The 15632-nt window shown below is 37.7% G+C and overlaps 1 protein-coding gene across 1 annotated transcript in view; it reads left to right on the top strand.

The window, feature by feature from the left end:
- ESR1 (estrogen receptor 1) overlaps nucleotides 1–15632 on the top strand; it is a gene marked incomplete at its 3' end in the record, with an annotated part of 135546 nt that overhangs the window by 70728 nt on the left and 49186 nt on the right. The window contains exon 2 of the mRNA XM_010076852.1: nucleotides 5317–5821. Coding sequence (XP_010075154.1) covers nucleotides 5394–5821 — 428 coding nt within the window. The remainder of the gene's footprint in view (nucleotides 1–5316; nucleotides 5822–15632) is intronic.

The raw sequence follows: 15632 nt of genomic DNA, 5'->3' as shown, positions 1-15632 counted from the left end.
ACATGTGAAAGCAGAAGCTCCCCTTTAAACAGTAAAACCAACCTAAAACATAAATTTTGAATTAAAAAACTTGAGTCCAGCGTTTTGGTGCCATGGCTGGTTTTGGTAAGTTATTTGGGGGTGGAGGGAAAAAAAGGTATACATCTTTGTATCAACGTATAAAACTTTAAATGTTAAAAACTCCCAATAGCAGAGTGAAACACTTATCTCTACTAAGAGCCTAAGGAATTTTTAAGCATACCTCTTGCTTTGCCTAGTGGTATCAAGGGCTTTTTTTTTTTTTTTTTCCCAGAGAAGATTTATAAAGCAGTGGGGTAGATGGTGCTGTTCTCCAGCTGTCTATATTGAGGAGTTTCCTCACTGGACTAAACACAACATAATTTCTCTGTAATGTTACAGTGGAATCTTGGAAAAACATAATGTTCCTCCTGTTATGTGCAATAGATTCTTCTTTAATTGCAGCAGCTAAAAAAAGCTTCTATCTTTATAGCTGTGGAACCAAAGCGACGAAGTTTATGGTCTTTCACTGTCAGCAGGTTTATGGAAAATTTGCAGTATATGTTCTAAGTTCTGAGTTTACCGTTTTTTGTTGGAATACTTACTAAAACTAGTGCTGAAAAGAGCCCATTATGGCATTAGTTCAGCTATCTTTAAAGATTCCTATAATTTGAATAATCTTTGTGTTGTGTTTTTACTTTCATCTCCTTTTCCCTCAAACTGCTATTTTATCTTGTCCAGAATCAAGAATCTGTTGAGGCTGTTTCTTCCTCCTTTTCTTTTTCTTTTTTTTTTTTCTCCCTATAAACTGAACTCTTTCGTTACTGTTCCCTAACTGGCTTTCAGGATTTTTAGTTAACAAAAGATCGCTGATGGCACTGGAGATCCCCAAACCTTTTTTTGGTTATTTAAATAAGTTAAGAGTTTATATTTTCTATATTTTTTAATCTATCCTTTTCCTTTTTTCTGTTTCTGAGTCCATTTTGCTGGTGCCACATCATTATTTGTAATCAATTGAAGGAAGCTGCTTATCTTTTTACATTGCAATTTTGAAGTGAAAATATGCTTGTGTAGTCTGTTACGGTAAGAATCCTGAATTTGATTCAGTACCCTCCTGTTTGTAGCTGGTAAGGATGTTGGACTGATGGTCCGGCTGAACCAAAGTGCACTGTGCACAACTCTGCTCATTTAATCTGATCACTCTAGTCATTTGTAAAAAAAAAAAACCCAAAACCAAAAACCAACCAAACAAAAAAACACCCTAAAAAAACACAAAGAAAAAGAAAAAAGACAGAAATGTAAAAACTGGAAGCAAACTGTTCATCAATGAGTTAAATGCGCAGAATTTGTATTTAGAAACATATCTAAATATTCTTCAGCTGTAAGTAATGCTAATTAAATCACAGAGTCACAGAAATGTGATTTAGTTTTAATGTTACTACATTTGTGATTTTTATTAGTGTAATTAGAGTAAATTCCTCACTCTGGAAAATCTGAGTTGGACACTGGATTTCTGGCATATCTAAAAAAGAAAATAGAAATGTTGAGATTTTAAAAAGGGGAACACGTCACTATGTATGAAGAACCAATTTCTGCTTTGAGCCTCCTTGCCAACGTGTCTGCAGTGATCCTCGGTCACGGTGGACTGTCCCCTGCTGATTCTTCAGTATTCATTAATTGCTGTTCTCACTTTCCTTCCTGTTTCTTCCCTACATTAACATATGCATATCATGTATCCATAAATGTAGCTGTATCAAAACTAGTATTAATTTTATTTGTATCTTCCCGAACTTCAGAAATATAGCAAAAAAGCCTATCTATACCTGTAATAAGTTTAGTAAATCTTCAGAATTTGTAGAAAAATTTTTCCTCTGTTTTTTAGGGGTGTCTGAGGAAGACTGGGATAGAGGGCTTTCTCCTGTAGTACGTGCTCAGTAACTCCAAAACAATATTAAGCCTTTATTAATATGAGACAAATACATAGAGCAGCTTGATTGCAGCTGAATACACATTAGTGGAGAAATTATCAGATTTCAAAAGGCAGATTTTCCATTGACTCAGTATTTTTGAACATTTCTGTCTAGCAGTGGAAATGAAGATGCTGCAGCCAACTCATGTTTTTATTTATTCTCTGTCGTTACTACATGTGAGTTTTTACACAGTGAAGGAGGCAAGCCCTTGTTTATGAGATTGGCATATTTTTAAGGCATACATGAAGTGGGATTTAGTGAAACCAGGTTTTTGCATAGATTTCACGCCCACCGGTAAAAAGTAACAAGTATTATTGCTGTATTCTGTACATACTTTCATATTGTGCTCATAACATGTAAAACCTGACATCTAATAGATCAGCATGATTAAACTGGGTGATGGAGTAAGTCCTGGCCTTTAAACACAAAGATCAGGTTTTGGAAAGTGAAGTCTCATTTTCCTGGGAGGCAAGCCCACCAGCAGACACATCTAACACCATCTCTAAAGCAGGATGAATTTGCAGCATGTGTTAATTTGGAGCAGGAAGGATAGTCATCACCATGCAGGTCAAGAAAAGTAACCTCCTCTGATAATTTGTTGTATTTCACAGCTTTTTTTGTGTCTAAAAATCCCACATATAGGATGCAGAATAAAAAAGTAGATTTTATGCAGTATACACAAATCAAAAATTCACCTTTCTGGGATTCGACTTGACCAGCCCCTTGCCTCACTCTTGCCCTTTCTTGCTCTCGCTCTTCTTCCACAGAAGAAGTGAGACAAACGTTACAGGATGCTATCACAGAGATTCCTAGCTAGCCCCTAGTATCCTGTTGGTGGCACTCACATTTTTTCTTCCGAGATGTGTACCAGGCTGTGTGCTGCAGGGATACTACAGCTGTGTATTGATGAGCCCTTTTAGGGAGCAGGACTGTAACTTTTCCCACTGGCTTGTGGAAAGCTGCTCATAGGGTCCCTAGTTTGAATGGGATGGAGTATAAGTGATGGTGCTTTTACTTAACCCTACAGTGTGTTTTAATGCTGTTTGTATATGATGGAAATTTCAAATATTTGTCTCCCTGGAAACACACAGGCATTCCAAAACAATGACTGAGGTTTTTAAAAACTGCATGTAAGGAGCACTGAGGTTGCACAGGGTGCACTGAGTAGTCACCTCTCTGTGTGCACACTTATATCTTCCATCCTCTGCATAGCTATTATGCTGGAGCATTTTATTGCATGTCAATACAGTAATTCTAAAATAACATCCACGCTGGATAATGCTTTAAATAAAAATGTAAGGTCCATTTTGAAGCACATTATAGAAGTAGGTACTTCTTATGGCAGGAAGATTCACATTAATTCTCAGATTATGCAGTTTAATACAAGATAATGCTTTTTCTGTGTTTTATCGAAGCACAAAATGAAATCTATAAGAGTGACTGGCCTTAAACTCGTAACTGCCATTCATTTCAGTCTGTGTAGCCCAGCAGACTGGCCGCTGAGAGCTATGCTTGCTTGCTGTTTTGTGAGTCTGCAGATGCACATTCGCCCACTCTATGCAAACATGGACACACTTTCTTTTTTTTCTCTCACACTGTCTGGCATATTTTCAGAATAACTCTTCGAAGACTTTCTGAACTGCTGGGTATGATTGTCTGATTATTATTCTTTTAACTGGGAACATGTTTAGTCCAGTGTTATTTAAACAAGCTTATCTCTTTGATCAAAGTCTACAATCTGAAATTTGAACAGGGTAGGGAGGGTGGCTGGGTGGGTGAGGAAATCTATCAAGCACATATTTGTGTGTGTGCTGCTGTCTTAGCTGTGTGCCTGTGGAGGTACAAATTTATAATGCTTCAGAATAATCTTGCAAATATAAATAACTTTGTCTATTTTAGTAGAAGTTCTGAAAACATAGTACTGATATGAAAATAAAACCATTATTCATAAACTTTTCTTGAAAATATTAGTGACTTGCATTTTCAGTTTTTCGTTTGCTTGGGTTTTTTGAAGGTTGAACTGAATAACTGTGGTATTGTTTAAGTATAGCATAAACTTTCCTAGTATTCAAATCATACTAACCAGAGCCCATATATTAATGTGTTTAGGGTTGGGATTAGCCTGTTTCACTGACTGAACCACAGACCACAGCAGTAAAGCTAGAGAGCTTGAGACATTTATTGGAGGTTTTCATTTAGCTGGTTCAGGAGAACTGGTTTGTGCTAAGTTAAAATTACATGGAATGAGATTGCAAGATGAAGCATGCCTGCCACACTTTTTCATTATGTTCTGTCTCTTCCCTTTTTTTTTCCCCTAAATATAACTTTAAGAGGCATTTCAGTTTATTTTAAAGCCAATCCCATTTTATTATTTTAGATCACTTGAATTTCTAGTCTGATTTCAAAACTCAAGTTTGCAGAGTTTTGTTCACAAGACTAGGAAAAAAGAATTTCCTGTATTCAATTCACATGTCATGCAATCAAATAATTTTTTCCTAGTTTTCAGGATCTTACTGTGTCAAAGTCTGAATGATGCTTTGTTTCTTCATTTTACAGCCTAAAAAGAAGCAGACAGAAATTGCTAGGCTAATCTAAAGTTTTTCCTCACTTGTTACTGTTGCTATTACACTCTATCAACTTCAAGTTGCTATGACTGATGCAAGTATATTATAAACCTTTTCTTCTATATTTATATCCTACACCCTTCATTTTTAGCTAGTTTTATTGACCGAGGCTCGTTACACACATGCACACACACGCTTGCACACACACATTCTGCTTTGCCATATCTCAGTTACAGCTTAGTCCTAGCCAGGGTCATTACAATGTACACATTACATATTTCTAGCAAACATGAAAATGAATCAAACAGGAGGAGAGATAAGCACAGATAGATTGGAGCCTGCTGAGGAAATAAAAGGCAGTAATCTGCCTGGCCACTGGACTACTCTTCCTGGTTGGATTTAACTGTTCTTTCCCGTTAGTTGCTGTGGAGCACTGGCTACTCTGAAGTGAAAAATCAAATGACTAGTAAGAATGAAGCAACATTTAGTGGGACAATTATTTGGTATGACTCCAAACCTAATTGTTCCTGAAGTGATATTTAAACCAACGTCGACACAAGGCAAGAGTTCCTGGCTCGTAGCCAGCACCTTGTAATGCATATTAGCGTAGATGAGGAGTTCCTAAAAGTTAGAGAGAGGGAGGGAGAGAGAGAATGTGTGTTTTCAGGGCTCACTCTGCATTTGTTTGTATCCTCCTCCTTGCCGAGATTAGAGGAATACCTGTGTAGTGCTGCTTTATTATGATTTCGGCTGAGCCTCAGAATAAGTTCTGGTATTTTTTTTAGGTGGACTGCCAGCTGCCGATCTCGCTGTTGACAGTAAAAGCAGATATGTTCCTTGCTTACTGCCATTAGCACTGACCATGACCCTTCACACCAAAACCTCTGGAGTTACCCTGCTGCACCAGATTCAAGGCACTGAACTGGAGACACTGAGCAGACCTCAGCTGAAGATTCCCCTGGAAAGATCACTCAGCGACATGTACGTGGAAAGCAACAAGACAGGAGTTTTTAACTACCCAGAAGGGGCCACTTATGATTTCGGTACTACAGCTCCAGTGTACAGCTCTACTACCCTCAGTTATGCCCCAACTTCTGAATCTTTTGGGTCCAGCAGTCTGGCGGGATTTCACTCCCTGAACAATGTCCCACCAAGCCCGGTGGTGTTCTTGCAAACGGCGCCCCAGCTCTCACCCTTCATCCACCACCACAGCCAACAGGTACCCTACTACCTTGAAAACGAACAGGGCAGCTTTGGGATGAGGGAAGCTGCTCCTCCAGCCTTCTACAGGTAAATGCCACAGATCATTTTTCTTTCTTCTTTAGAGCAGATGGACAGAGAGAATTAGAATGTGAAAATCTGTATGCCCTAATTTTTCTGTGTAAAGAACTGTGTGATTTGATTGAATCATCCATGATTTCTAGACCATAAAAAATACCATAGAACAAAACAAAACTGTAATTCACAGCTCACTGTGACTGTAAGCTGTAAATTTGGAAAACTGTACATAAATGAGAAACAAATTGGATAATGAGTATAAATGTTTCCTGGGAAAACATGAAATCATAATTGATTAAAGAATGGCAAACAACCCCCCTGTTGTAATATATTAGAATTACTGTCTGAAGTATACTAAAAAGACTTCCACCATCACACATTTCTGGGTGTGAGTGGTTGTTTGTTCATCTCTTAGCTGGTAGTAAGAGGATTTTTCTCCTCTTATTTCCTTTACAGTGTGAGAAGTGGCTTATATAGGAAGTAGTTCAGAAGCATAATATCCTTCCTAATCAAACTTTTAGAGCTGACTCAGTGGCAGTATTTAACCAGTAACCACCTTCCTGAGCTATCCTAAGAGCTACGTACATATTAACCTGCATTTTTCACTGGGAGGTGATATATGCTAACCATAAGTTTGACATGCTGCATTTCAAAAGATAAGATTTTTGGGATTTTTAAATTTTTATTCCTCAATAGAAGGTGTTTGTTTGTGGGTTTTTTTTTTTTTTTGTTTTTTTTTTTTTTTGTCTGGAATAGAAGGATAAAAGTAACTTTGAAGAGCAGGAATAATTTTCCTTGGTTCAAATATTTATTGTCAGTTGTGAAACCGTTTACATAATTTCTGAAGTAAGTGGTAGAAATTGATAGAAATGTAGCTTCCAAGAAAATATAGTCATACACACCGATACCCACACTGTTCATGTTTTGAACATGAGCATAGTTTTGCATCATTTTATTATACTGGGCTTCAGTGAATCAAACTGAAGAGTTAGGTGTATTTTTTTTTTCCTAATCTCTGTCTGTATCTATTTATTTGAGAGATACAGGTGAATTTGTTAGAAATGGAATCACTCTGAAAAAATAAAAGCAAGATATTCTTTCCCTGTCGAGGGCCAGACTCTGTCAGACTTATTTGCACAATATAGCATCTTGCTGGGAACAGTAACATATGTTCTTAAAGACAGTCTAACTCAGCCTGAGTAAGAATCTGGTAGCAGAATCTGGTTGAAAAAAAGCAGATGATGTGATTGCACTTTTTGCAAATGATTAATCAGTTTTGGGGAGCAGATGGAATAAAGACTGGTGAAATGATAGATAACGGTTATGTCAGACTGTCCAATACAGTGATCTGTTAACTGAATTGGTTCAAACAAAATGCATTTTACTGCAACCAAATATAGTGCCTCTAGGAAGACTTAATACATGTCAGAGCACAACGATCTTGAATGATTACTGGTGACTTGAGAGAGAAACTGCACTTTGTGCTAAAGGGGTCTTTTTTACATGAACGTCCAGTGCAAACCTATGGCGAAAAGTGTGTAAGTGACTTTAGATACGTAAACAGTGAAGTAGTGAGTTTGTGAAGTTGAAATACACAGGCAGAAAATGTACTATAGTGGGTGTCTTTTAATTCAGGAGGAATCAAAACAAAGAATAACCTTGAAACAAAAGTTGAACTATGGAAACAATGTCCTTTTATTTTTGAACAGTTAATTAAGGTGAGACACTTCAGAATAGAATTAATGTACTTTTTTAGTTTAATCACTGGAGCAAGCTGGATTCCCCATTTCCTGACATTTCTGATCAAGGATGCATATCTCCCTTGGACATGTGTTTTAGCCATATGCAATTGATGGGGCAGTAATTAGGTGAATTTACGATCTTGGATGTGCAGGTGGTTTATCTGCATACAGTGTTATACAAATGAACATCTTCTGTGGTAATAAGAAATGTGTATCAAAATGCTTGCTATGATTGTGTTTTCTTAATAGGCATAGTATTGATGGAATTAAATTGATAAAAGCATTGCTTTTTTTTCTTTTCATTTTGCAAGACTGTATTTACAAAGTTATAATTACAACATTAAATAGGAGGCTTTATTCTTGTGCTTTGGCACAAATCCAATCACCAATAGTCTGTGAAAATAGTTTGAATATGTGTTCAGTGTCTGGGAAAAAAACTAATTATCTAAACACGGGGTTTAAGTTCTTTAGAAAATATTGTAATGCATGAATTTCCAATTTGCTTTATTAATTTGTTAATCTCATCAGTTTCAACTGGATTATGGGAAAAAGGAGAGCACAGGGCAGTGTAATCTGGCAATGAATAAATTGATGCTGGAGACTGGAAGATGTCTGACTACCAAAATGGTGAGCTTCTGGAATAACCTACCAGTAGGACTGGTAAAGGCAAAAATTCCCAAGCCAAAAGCCCTAACAAAATTTTAAATGGATCATGATCAGTTTACAATATGGCTGCCTGCTTCTATAATAAGTAATGTAACCTAAGACCCAGAAAGACTCCTCCACAGTTCTTATTTACCTTTCTGTGTAACAGAATTGTGCTGTTTTGCTTGTAGGATTGAAATATCTGTATTGCATCATCCTATTATACTAGGGATTTGAGATGCAGCTAACGTGCTCTGTGGTACAAGTGGTAGGACAATAAATAATCACTGTAGGTTGGAGCTGAAGTTATAGTCTGTTAATACTCAGATAAAATATTAAAAGTCTTCAGTCACAAAACTAAAAATTTACCATATGTGGCAAGGAAAGCATCTAAGGTAATTTGATTTTGTTAATAAGTATTCAAAATTGTGCTAACTATAGCCACATATACATGTGTATTCATTCTGAAGTTACTTTTTATTTCTTTCAAATTGTGTTTCCTTTTCTGAAAGGCTTTGTCTCTTATTGCAGGATAATGACAGACTTCTATATCTAGCTGAAGAACGTAAAAATAGATAGAGAAAAGAATGATTTTGAAAAATATATGAAAAATACACCCATCTCCTCCTTTCTGGACTTTCTAAATCACGGGAGATCAGGTTTTGAGAAAAGAGAAGGGGTTTAATTAATTCAACTTGTGCTCTCTCTAACTTGGCCCCTTTTATGTCTGACCTTGTGGCTGTTTTTATAGGGAGCCAAGCTAAAATACCTTTCCCTTATCTTACAGTGTCAGTATCTTCCAGTAAGAGGGAGAAGGCATAGTGCTAGTGATGTTTTTAATTCTCTTCAAATGTAACATGTATTTTATTTTCTCGATCACATTTATAGTAGGTTTTTTTATTAAATGCTGCCTAGTAGTTTATTATCACAGGAAATCCTGTACTCATGGTTATTAAGGTAAACTAATGGAAAGATTTCTTTTGTTCTTAACTATTAAATTTGAGTTCTGGCCATTTCTGGTTATTTCCTTGTGCTTTTTGGCAGGTTTTTGTTCATTCAGGGAAAAACCAAGAAACCTTTCAGTAGCTAATTTACCACAATATATTCCTATAAACAACAGCAAAGATGAATCCTTTTTGTTCTGCCAGTGTGCAGTGTTCCAGTATCGTCCCACTGAGTCTGCGCTTCTCAGATCTGAAGTAAAATCGTGCCTGTATTTCAGGTTCTTTGTAGCCTGTGCTTAGAGCTGCTTCCAAATTTGGCCAAAACCCATGTAAAAGCAGACTTCATTTGCCAGCTGCCTGGTGATGGGAGTTGCCTGTCAGTCTGTAGTGAGTGATAGAGGCAGGGCAAGTCAGGATAAACAGAAATATCAGACAAAAAATCATTCATTGCTCCCTCAATTTCAGTGGCTAGTCTGCGAGTATCGTTGAGTATCTAAGGCTCTAGGTTTAGGCTAATAGAATGAAGTATTTATTTAGCTTTAGTCCTAATTATCATACTGAAATTGACACTGAAATATTTTAAACCTGCTGTTCCAATCAGTATGATCACAGCTTTAATTTTTAATGCTTGCTAAAATTGGGAAAGATTACAAATATAGATCAATCCCTCTGCTGCCGTAGTTCACAAATCCCTCTGTCTGAAAAACAGTTACTTAATGTAACATGCATTTTTTTACCTTGCTTTATTAATTATGACTCTTTCTAGCTGTTCGTGCTGAGTTCTAAACAAAAAGGATTTTTCCAAATTTTAAAATGAAAAGAATGTGACAATGAATTCAAAATTCAATTTTTTTTTTTTTTTTTTTTAATGTCGTGTGAGGCATTCCATCACAAGAAGGAGTACTATGTAATGTAGTGTTTTGGATTTGTTCTTTTTAATTGTTTTTATCTAAAGCATCAATATCTTCTGATGTCCTTTCTTGAACAGTTCGAGTGCTCAGGCAGGTTCTTGAACACTTGGGGTGTTCCTGTTTTAAGAGCTTGTACTGATATCTCTGACAATTTTACAGCAACAGATGACTGTAATGAAAGAGGCAGGAAAACATGGAGTTATCCTATCTCATGGAAATGTAAAGATAAACCTGCTAAACATTCTGAGATACTCACACATTACAATTATGAGGGACTTGTACAAACCAGCTTTGCTGTTTCTGCAGCTCTTCTTAGAGAACGTGCTGATGTGGATCCTGTTGCAAGCATGCTTGCACCATGAAGTAGCCAACCCATATTGCTGAGGATCACAGGTGCTCTGTGCCTCCTTGTGCCCCTGGATGAGGCCAGGTGGATAAGGTGGAAAGGAGTAAAGCAGCTGTGATGCTTGCTTGTTTTTCTCCTTTCTGCCAAGGCAGGGAGATGGATCTCACCTTCTCTCTCTGAGCTTCCTTTCAAAGCTTTCTTTTATTGAAGAAAGCTTTCTTTGCTTCTTTAGCAGATGTATTTTTGGCATAAATCACAGACCCAGGAAGTGCTCCATATACCAAGTCCTTCCCATGTAGATTTAAAACTTGCAGCTAAAAACATGGTTATTGAGGCAGTCCATGTGGATGGGGTTCATCTGATTAAATGTAGACACCCAGATCTTTATTCCATTTTCCTCTCCTTAGGCATATGTTGCCATTCAAGAGACCATAAGGTCAGATGTGTCTAGGAGATGTGACACAGGACCTACTGCATAGCTATACATTTTTGAGGTAGGAAGTGGGTGTCAGTGAGAGTCATCACCTAGAACACTTCAAATGGCAATGCGGCATGGACAGCACCATCAAACCTTCACATGGACTCCCTTCTTAGTCTGTGGAGACACAGCGAGAAAGAGGCACTGTGAACACACACATGGTCTCTTAAATAGACCAGATGTGTTAGGCTCTAGAAGTGCCAGTTTCTCTTTCTATACTATAAAAGATGGCTAAAGTGACCCATTCTGGTGCAGATACCTACTGTATGAAGATGGATGCCCAGATCCAAAGTTACATAAAATTAATCCTACCCGTATGTCTCCTGTTTCTAAAGACTCAAAGTGGTCACCATCTCCCTTCAGACAGACACTGCACTATGTCCCTCGGGAGGAAGACGGGGAATTGACTTTGTGTCATTGGCCTTGATGACTCTTGCTCTGTGGCTATCGAAACAACAAACACTGCTGGCCATATCTGCCCTGATAGGGAAAGCATTAGTTGCTGGCACCAGTTCCTTCAGCAATTGCAAAGTGAACATCAAATGCCAGCATTTTTTATTAAACCAACAAGAAAGGCTGACCAGAGCTAAGGCATAGCTCCAAACAAACACAGAGGAGAAGAGTCCTGCAATGGAAGCACATCCACTTCTTTCAACAAATTGAGATTTTGATAATTTTGGTAATTTGATATTGTTGACAGTGCAACACTGAAACTAATCATGAGCTCTCTGGTCTGTCTGTAGGGAGTTTTCTTTTATCTATTCAGGCATCAGAACTGAAATTAGAGGGGAGATGCTGTCCTTCAACGTTCTCATTTAAAGTGTTTCTTTCATTGCATTCATCATGGGGACTGTTTGTAAAATTGTTTGTACAGAGAGAAGTTATATCTGAGGTTGTACACTCTCCCTATGTATTTGGGTGGTCTTTCCAGTGAACTGCTAGAGGTCAGTATTTACTACAGGTCATTAGGAACCCTGATCAATGTGACACTGGGCAAGGCAAGGCATTTCTGCTTTTCTGCCAAGTTCAGATTTCAGCTGCTGGGAGGGTTCTTACATCATCTGGCTCAAGATATTTCTTCTTCTGGTGCAAGACTTTGAACATGTAAGATATTGCTTGCAAGACTTAACCTACCACATACTTACAGTGATACCTGTTAGAGACAAGAAGATCTTAAATCTGCAGGATAATCTCCTTCCTTGACAAGACAGTGATAACAATGTTGGGAGCAGTCTGGGCATTTTATTTTAACCTTTTACTAGAAAAAGGAAATATGGTCCTCAGAAAACATGGAGCTTAAATATGATTGTCCTAAACATAAATCCCATTTGATAGATGTGCATAGCAATCCCAGTGGTCTTCCAACCATTGCAGTGACAGTCTTAACTAAAGATATAAGAGCACGCATCTATATAAATAAGAAAAGATGCCTCCCTTTTCCTCACTGCATGGAAGCCGTTAGTAAAAGTTAAAAATAATTGTAAAGGTTGAAAGTCAGAAGTAACTAAGACTTCTTAAACAAGCAGTCGGTGACTAACCATGAACAGCTGTGCATGCAACCACTTCACGTCCAGTGGGTGGAATTTTAGTCTACAATCAGACAATATGGGTGGAATATGTCACATTCTGTTTCATGTGCTGTCTCACAATGCTGCCGACTGTCAAACTTACCTCCCCAGGACCTAGGCAGCACCATCTGTGTAGAGTAACTGTTGAATGTTACAGGGGAGACTCTTCCTCTCCCTCTGAGGATGACACACCAGTGAGCATCTAGGCAGCACTGGGCTGCATTCAGTGCCCATGCATTTCACTTCCCACTCCTAAGCTATGTGAGTAGTGTATTTTTCCATCTTGATCATCATATCCAAATAAGGAAACTGCTTTTAACTGATTTTCTAGGGAAAATCTGTACTTCTCCTTTGAAGATTTTTTCAGTGTCTCATCACTCTGCAATGCAAATGTCCAATTCGATTGCTGCTTCCAGTCTTCCCTCCCTCTTAATTTATTACTTGCTATGGTGCAGAACAGTGCTTTGATCACCACAGCCTACTTCAGTACTGAGTTGTGTTGCTAAGACATGACTATGGAAAACTTTCTACGATGCCATCAAGAGGGCATCAAAGCTAGAAAGAAATGGGAAGGGAAATTTACAGTAACACAGGAAGTCTCAGCTCATGCTAAATAAAAATAGTTAGGAAGATGCTGTGCAGAAAGCAGCAGCTGCAGAGAAGATGCAGCGTAAAATGTAGGTGCCAAATCTTAAATCATAAGACTTGGAAACTCATAATATGCTTTCTAGATAGCCACCACTGTTTTTTACATATAGCTCTGCTAAAATTCAAATATGTAATACCTATTGCTTTCTTCCTATTTACCTTTATTTTTTTTTCTCCACTTTACATGTCATTCAGGTTTTTGAGACAAGATCTATTCATACAGAAATCCATGAGAAATATTCCAGTTTTTAGAAACCTACTTTTTTTTTTTTTTTTTTCTGTCCTCTTCGAGTTGATCTGTAAACAGGTGGAAGATTAGATGGTGTTAACTCTGAAAATCATAATTTAGTTTTGCTATTGAAGACAAGTACTATAAAATCTGATCTTTGGCAAAAATAAAATGTCACATAACGTGTTGTCGTTTGTGTTTTCAGTTTATAAAGCTAGTAAGCATTCTTAAAACTTTTGTTTTGCTGAGCTATCTCTATCAAGCAGTAGTTAGTATTAAGTAACTTGTATCAGCTGCTGTCTAGAGAAAGTTAATTCAAGTAAGTGTTCCCTGTTTTGGTTATTAGTTACAACTTGAATTTGACAGTAAGATCCCTGTTTCAAATTACGTATCACAGAATCCTTGTATCCAGGAAACTGTAGCAGTGACAAAGATGTAGATATCTTTAGGGGGCTAGTATGTCAAAGAACAGCTTTGTCTGTTTGCTTCCATTCTGCAGTAAAACGATACTCCTCCATCAGCCAAATTGATAAACATAAGCAAGGAAAAATGTGTGTGTTGCCAACATATGAGCCACTGGAGAACATTTATTACCTTACAATACTTTTGCGTGGTTTGGATTATTTAGAGCATATGGGTTGAAAAGTATTTATAATGTTGTCTTGGCAAGCTATGAAGGTATCAATAAGAGATAAATCATGCAAATCCTGGAAATGTTTTTCAGCAGGATACTAAAAATCTAAGAGCATTCTAGTTAGGTTCATGGAGAAAGTTGGTGAGGTAGAAACCCATATAAAATCACATAGTTTAAAGTTTTAATGGCAAAAATATCAGAATCAGTACAATTGCAAGAGACATGTATAAAGAATAGCTGCCAGGCACATTGCAGCTTAAGAAGTCAAACATTGCTAAAGCAGGTTGTGCATCGATAAGTTAAAGTACTATTGCTATTTCTTCTTGATCAAAGCAAAAAAAACACAAAGTGAAAATAAATTTGATTCTGCAGAGAAATTTTTAAACACCCCAGACCGAAAGTCCACTTTATTTACAGACAGTTCCAGTAATGCTGCTTATTATTAAGTCTGCCTTGGTTCCTCTCTTTTTTGGTTACTCATGTCCAGCTTTAGCTCATATTTTCAGTGTTAGATGATTGTCTTGAGTAAATTTTTTTTTTAACATTTTGACATAAAAGGGCTCAACTTTCTAAGTATCATGAAGGGAAAAGAAAATCTTTCCATAGTCATGCAAAAAAAACCCAATACCCAAACTTTTCATTGGACAGCCTAGACACCTTTGTATTATAGATATAGCTCTGATATTTGGTAGTGTGGGGATGCTGTCAAATCAGGTTTATTTTTGTTTGATTTTCCCCAGAAGACCTACTCAATTTTAAGCTACAAACTCCTGAAGCACCTCACCGTTCACAGTCAAAATTTGTTTGCATTTGATGGCTAAATTGTATGAAATTTCATGTCTCATGCATGTTGTGTCCTCTTTCTGTGGTTATACATGGACTTTATTGCAAAAGCATCCTTCTCTGACATAAACCTGTGAGGCTGCACCGTCTCACAGCTGTATGGCTTTTAAACAGGACTTTCTCTGCAATTACTACTGTGGGCTGAGGCAAGTTACTGAGAGATGAGAATCACAGAGTAATGTAGGTTTGAAAGGGCTCCGAAGATTATCTGGTCAACATCCTGCTCAAAGCTAACTTCAACGTTAGATCAGGTTGCTCAAGCCCTTATCCAGTTGAGTTTTGTATATGTTGAGGAATGGAGACTCCACATCTGCTCAGGACACTCTTGTTACAGTGCTGAACCACTCTTGCTGTGAAAAACTTTTTCCTAATGTGTGATTGTAATATTCTTTGCCCAAAGCTGTGTCAGATGTCTCTTGTCCTTTCACTGTGGGTGTCCAAGAAGAATCTGGTTCTGTCTCCTTTAAAGTCTGCCATTATATAGTTGAAGACCGCAATAAGATCCGGCCTCGGCTTTCTCTTCTGAAGACTGAACAAATTCAGTTCTCTCAGCATCTTCTCATATGCCATTTGTTCCAGTTAACTCCTCATCTTGGTGGCTGTCCACTGGACTTGCTCCAGTTTGTCAAAGACTGTGTTAAGCTTGGAAGCCCCAAGCTGGAAGCAGTCCTGCACGTGCCAAGGAGAGAGGAACAAGCTCTGCTCTCAGCCTCCTGCCTCTGTTTATATTAGTGCAGCCCAGGATGTGTTTGGCTTCTGTTGCTGCCAGGACACACTGCTGACTCCTATTCAACTTGTCCCCTAGGATTCGCAGGTCGTTCTCTGCAGAGTTGCT

This window comes from Pterocles gutturalis, unplaced genomic scaffold, assembly GCF_000699245.1.
Source record: "Pterocles gutturalis isolate BGI_N339 unplaced genomic scaffold, ASM69924v1 scaffold5868, whole genome shotgun sequence".
Classification (NCBI taxonomy): domain Eukaryota; kingdom Metazoa; phylum Chordata; class Aves; order Pterocliformes; family Pteroclidae; genus Pterocles; species Pterocles gutturalis.
The sequence above is the reverse complement of the archived record's forward strand: the minus strand, read 5'-3'. Positions and strand labels throughout refer to the sequence as shown.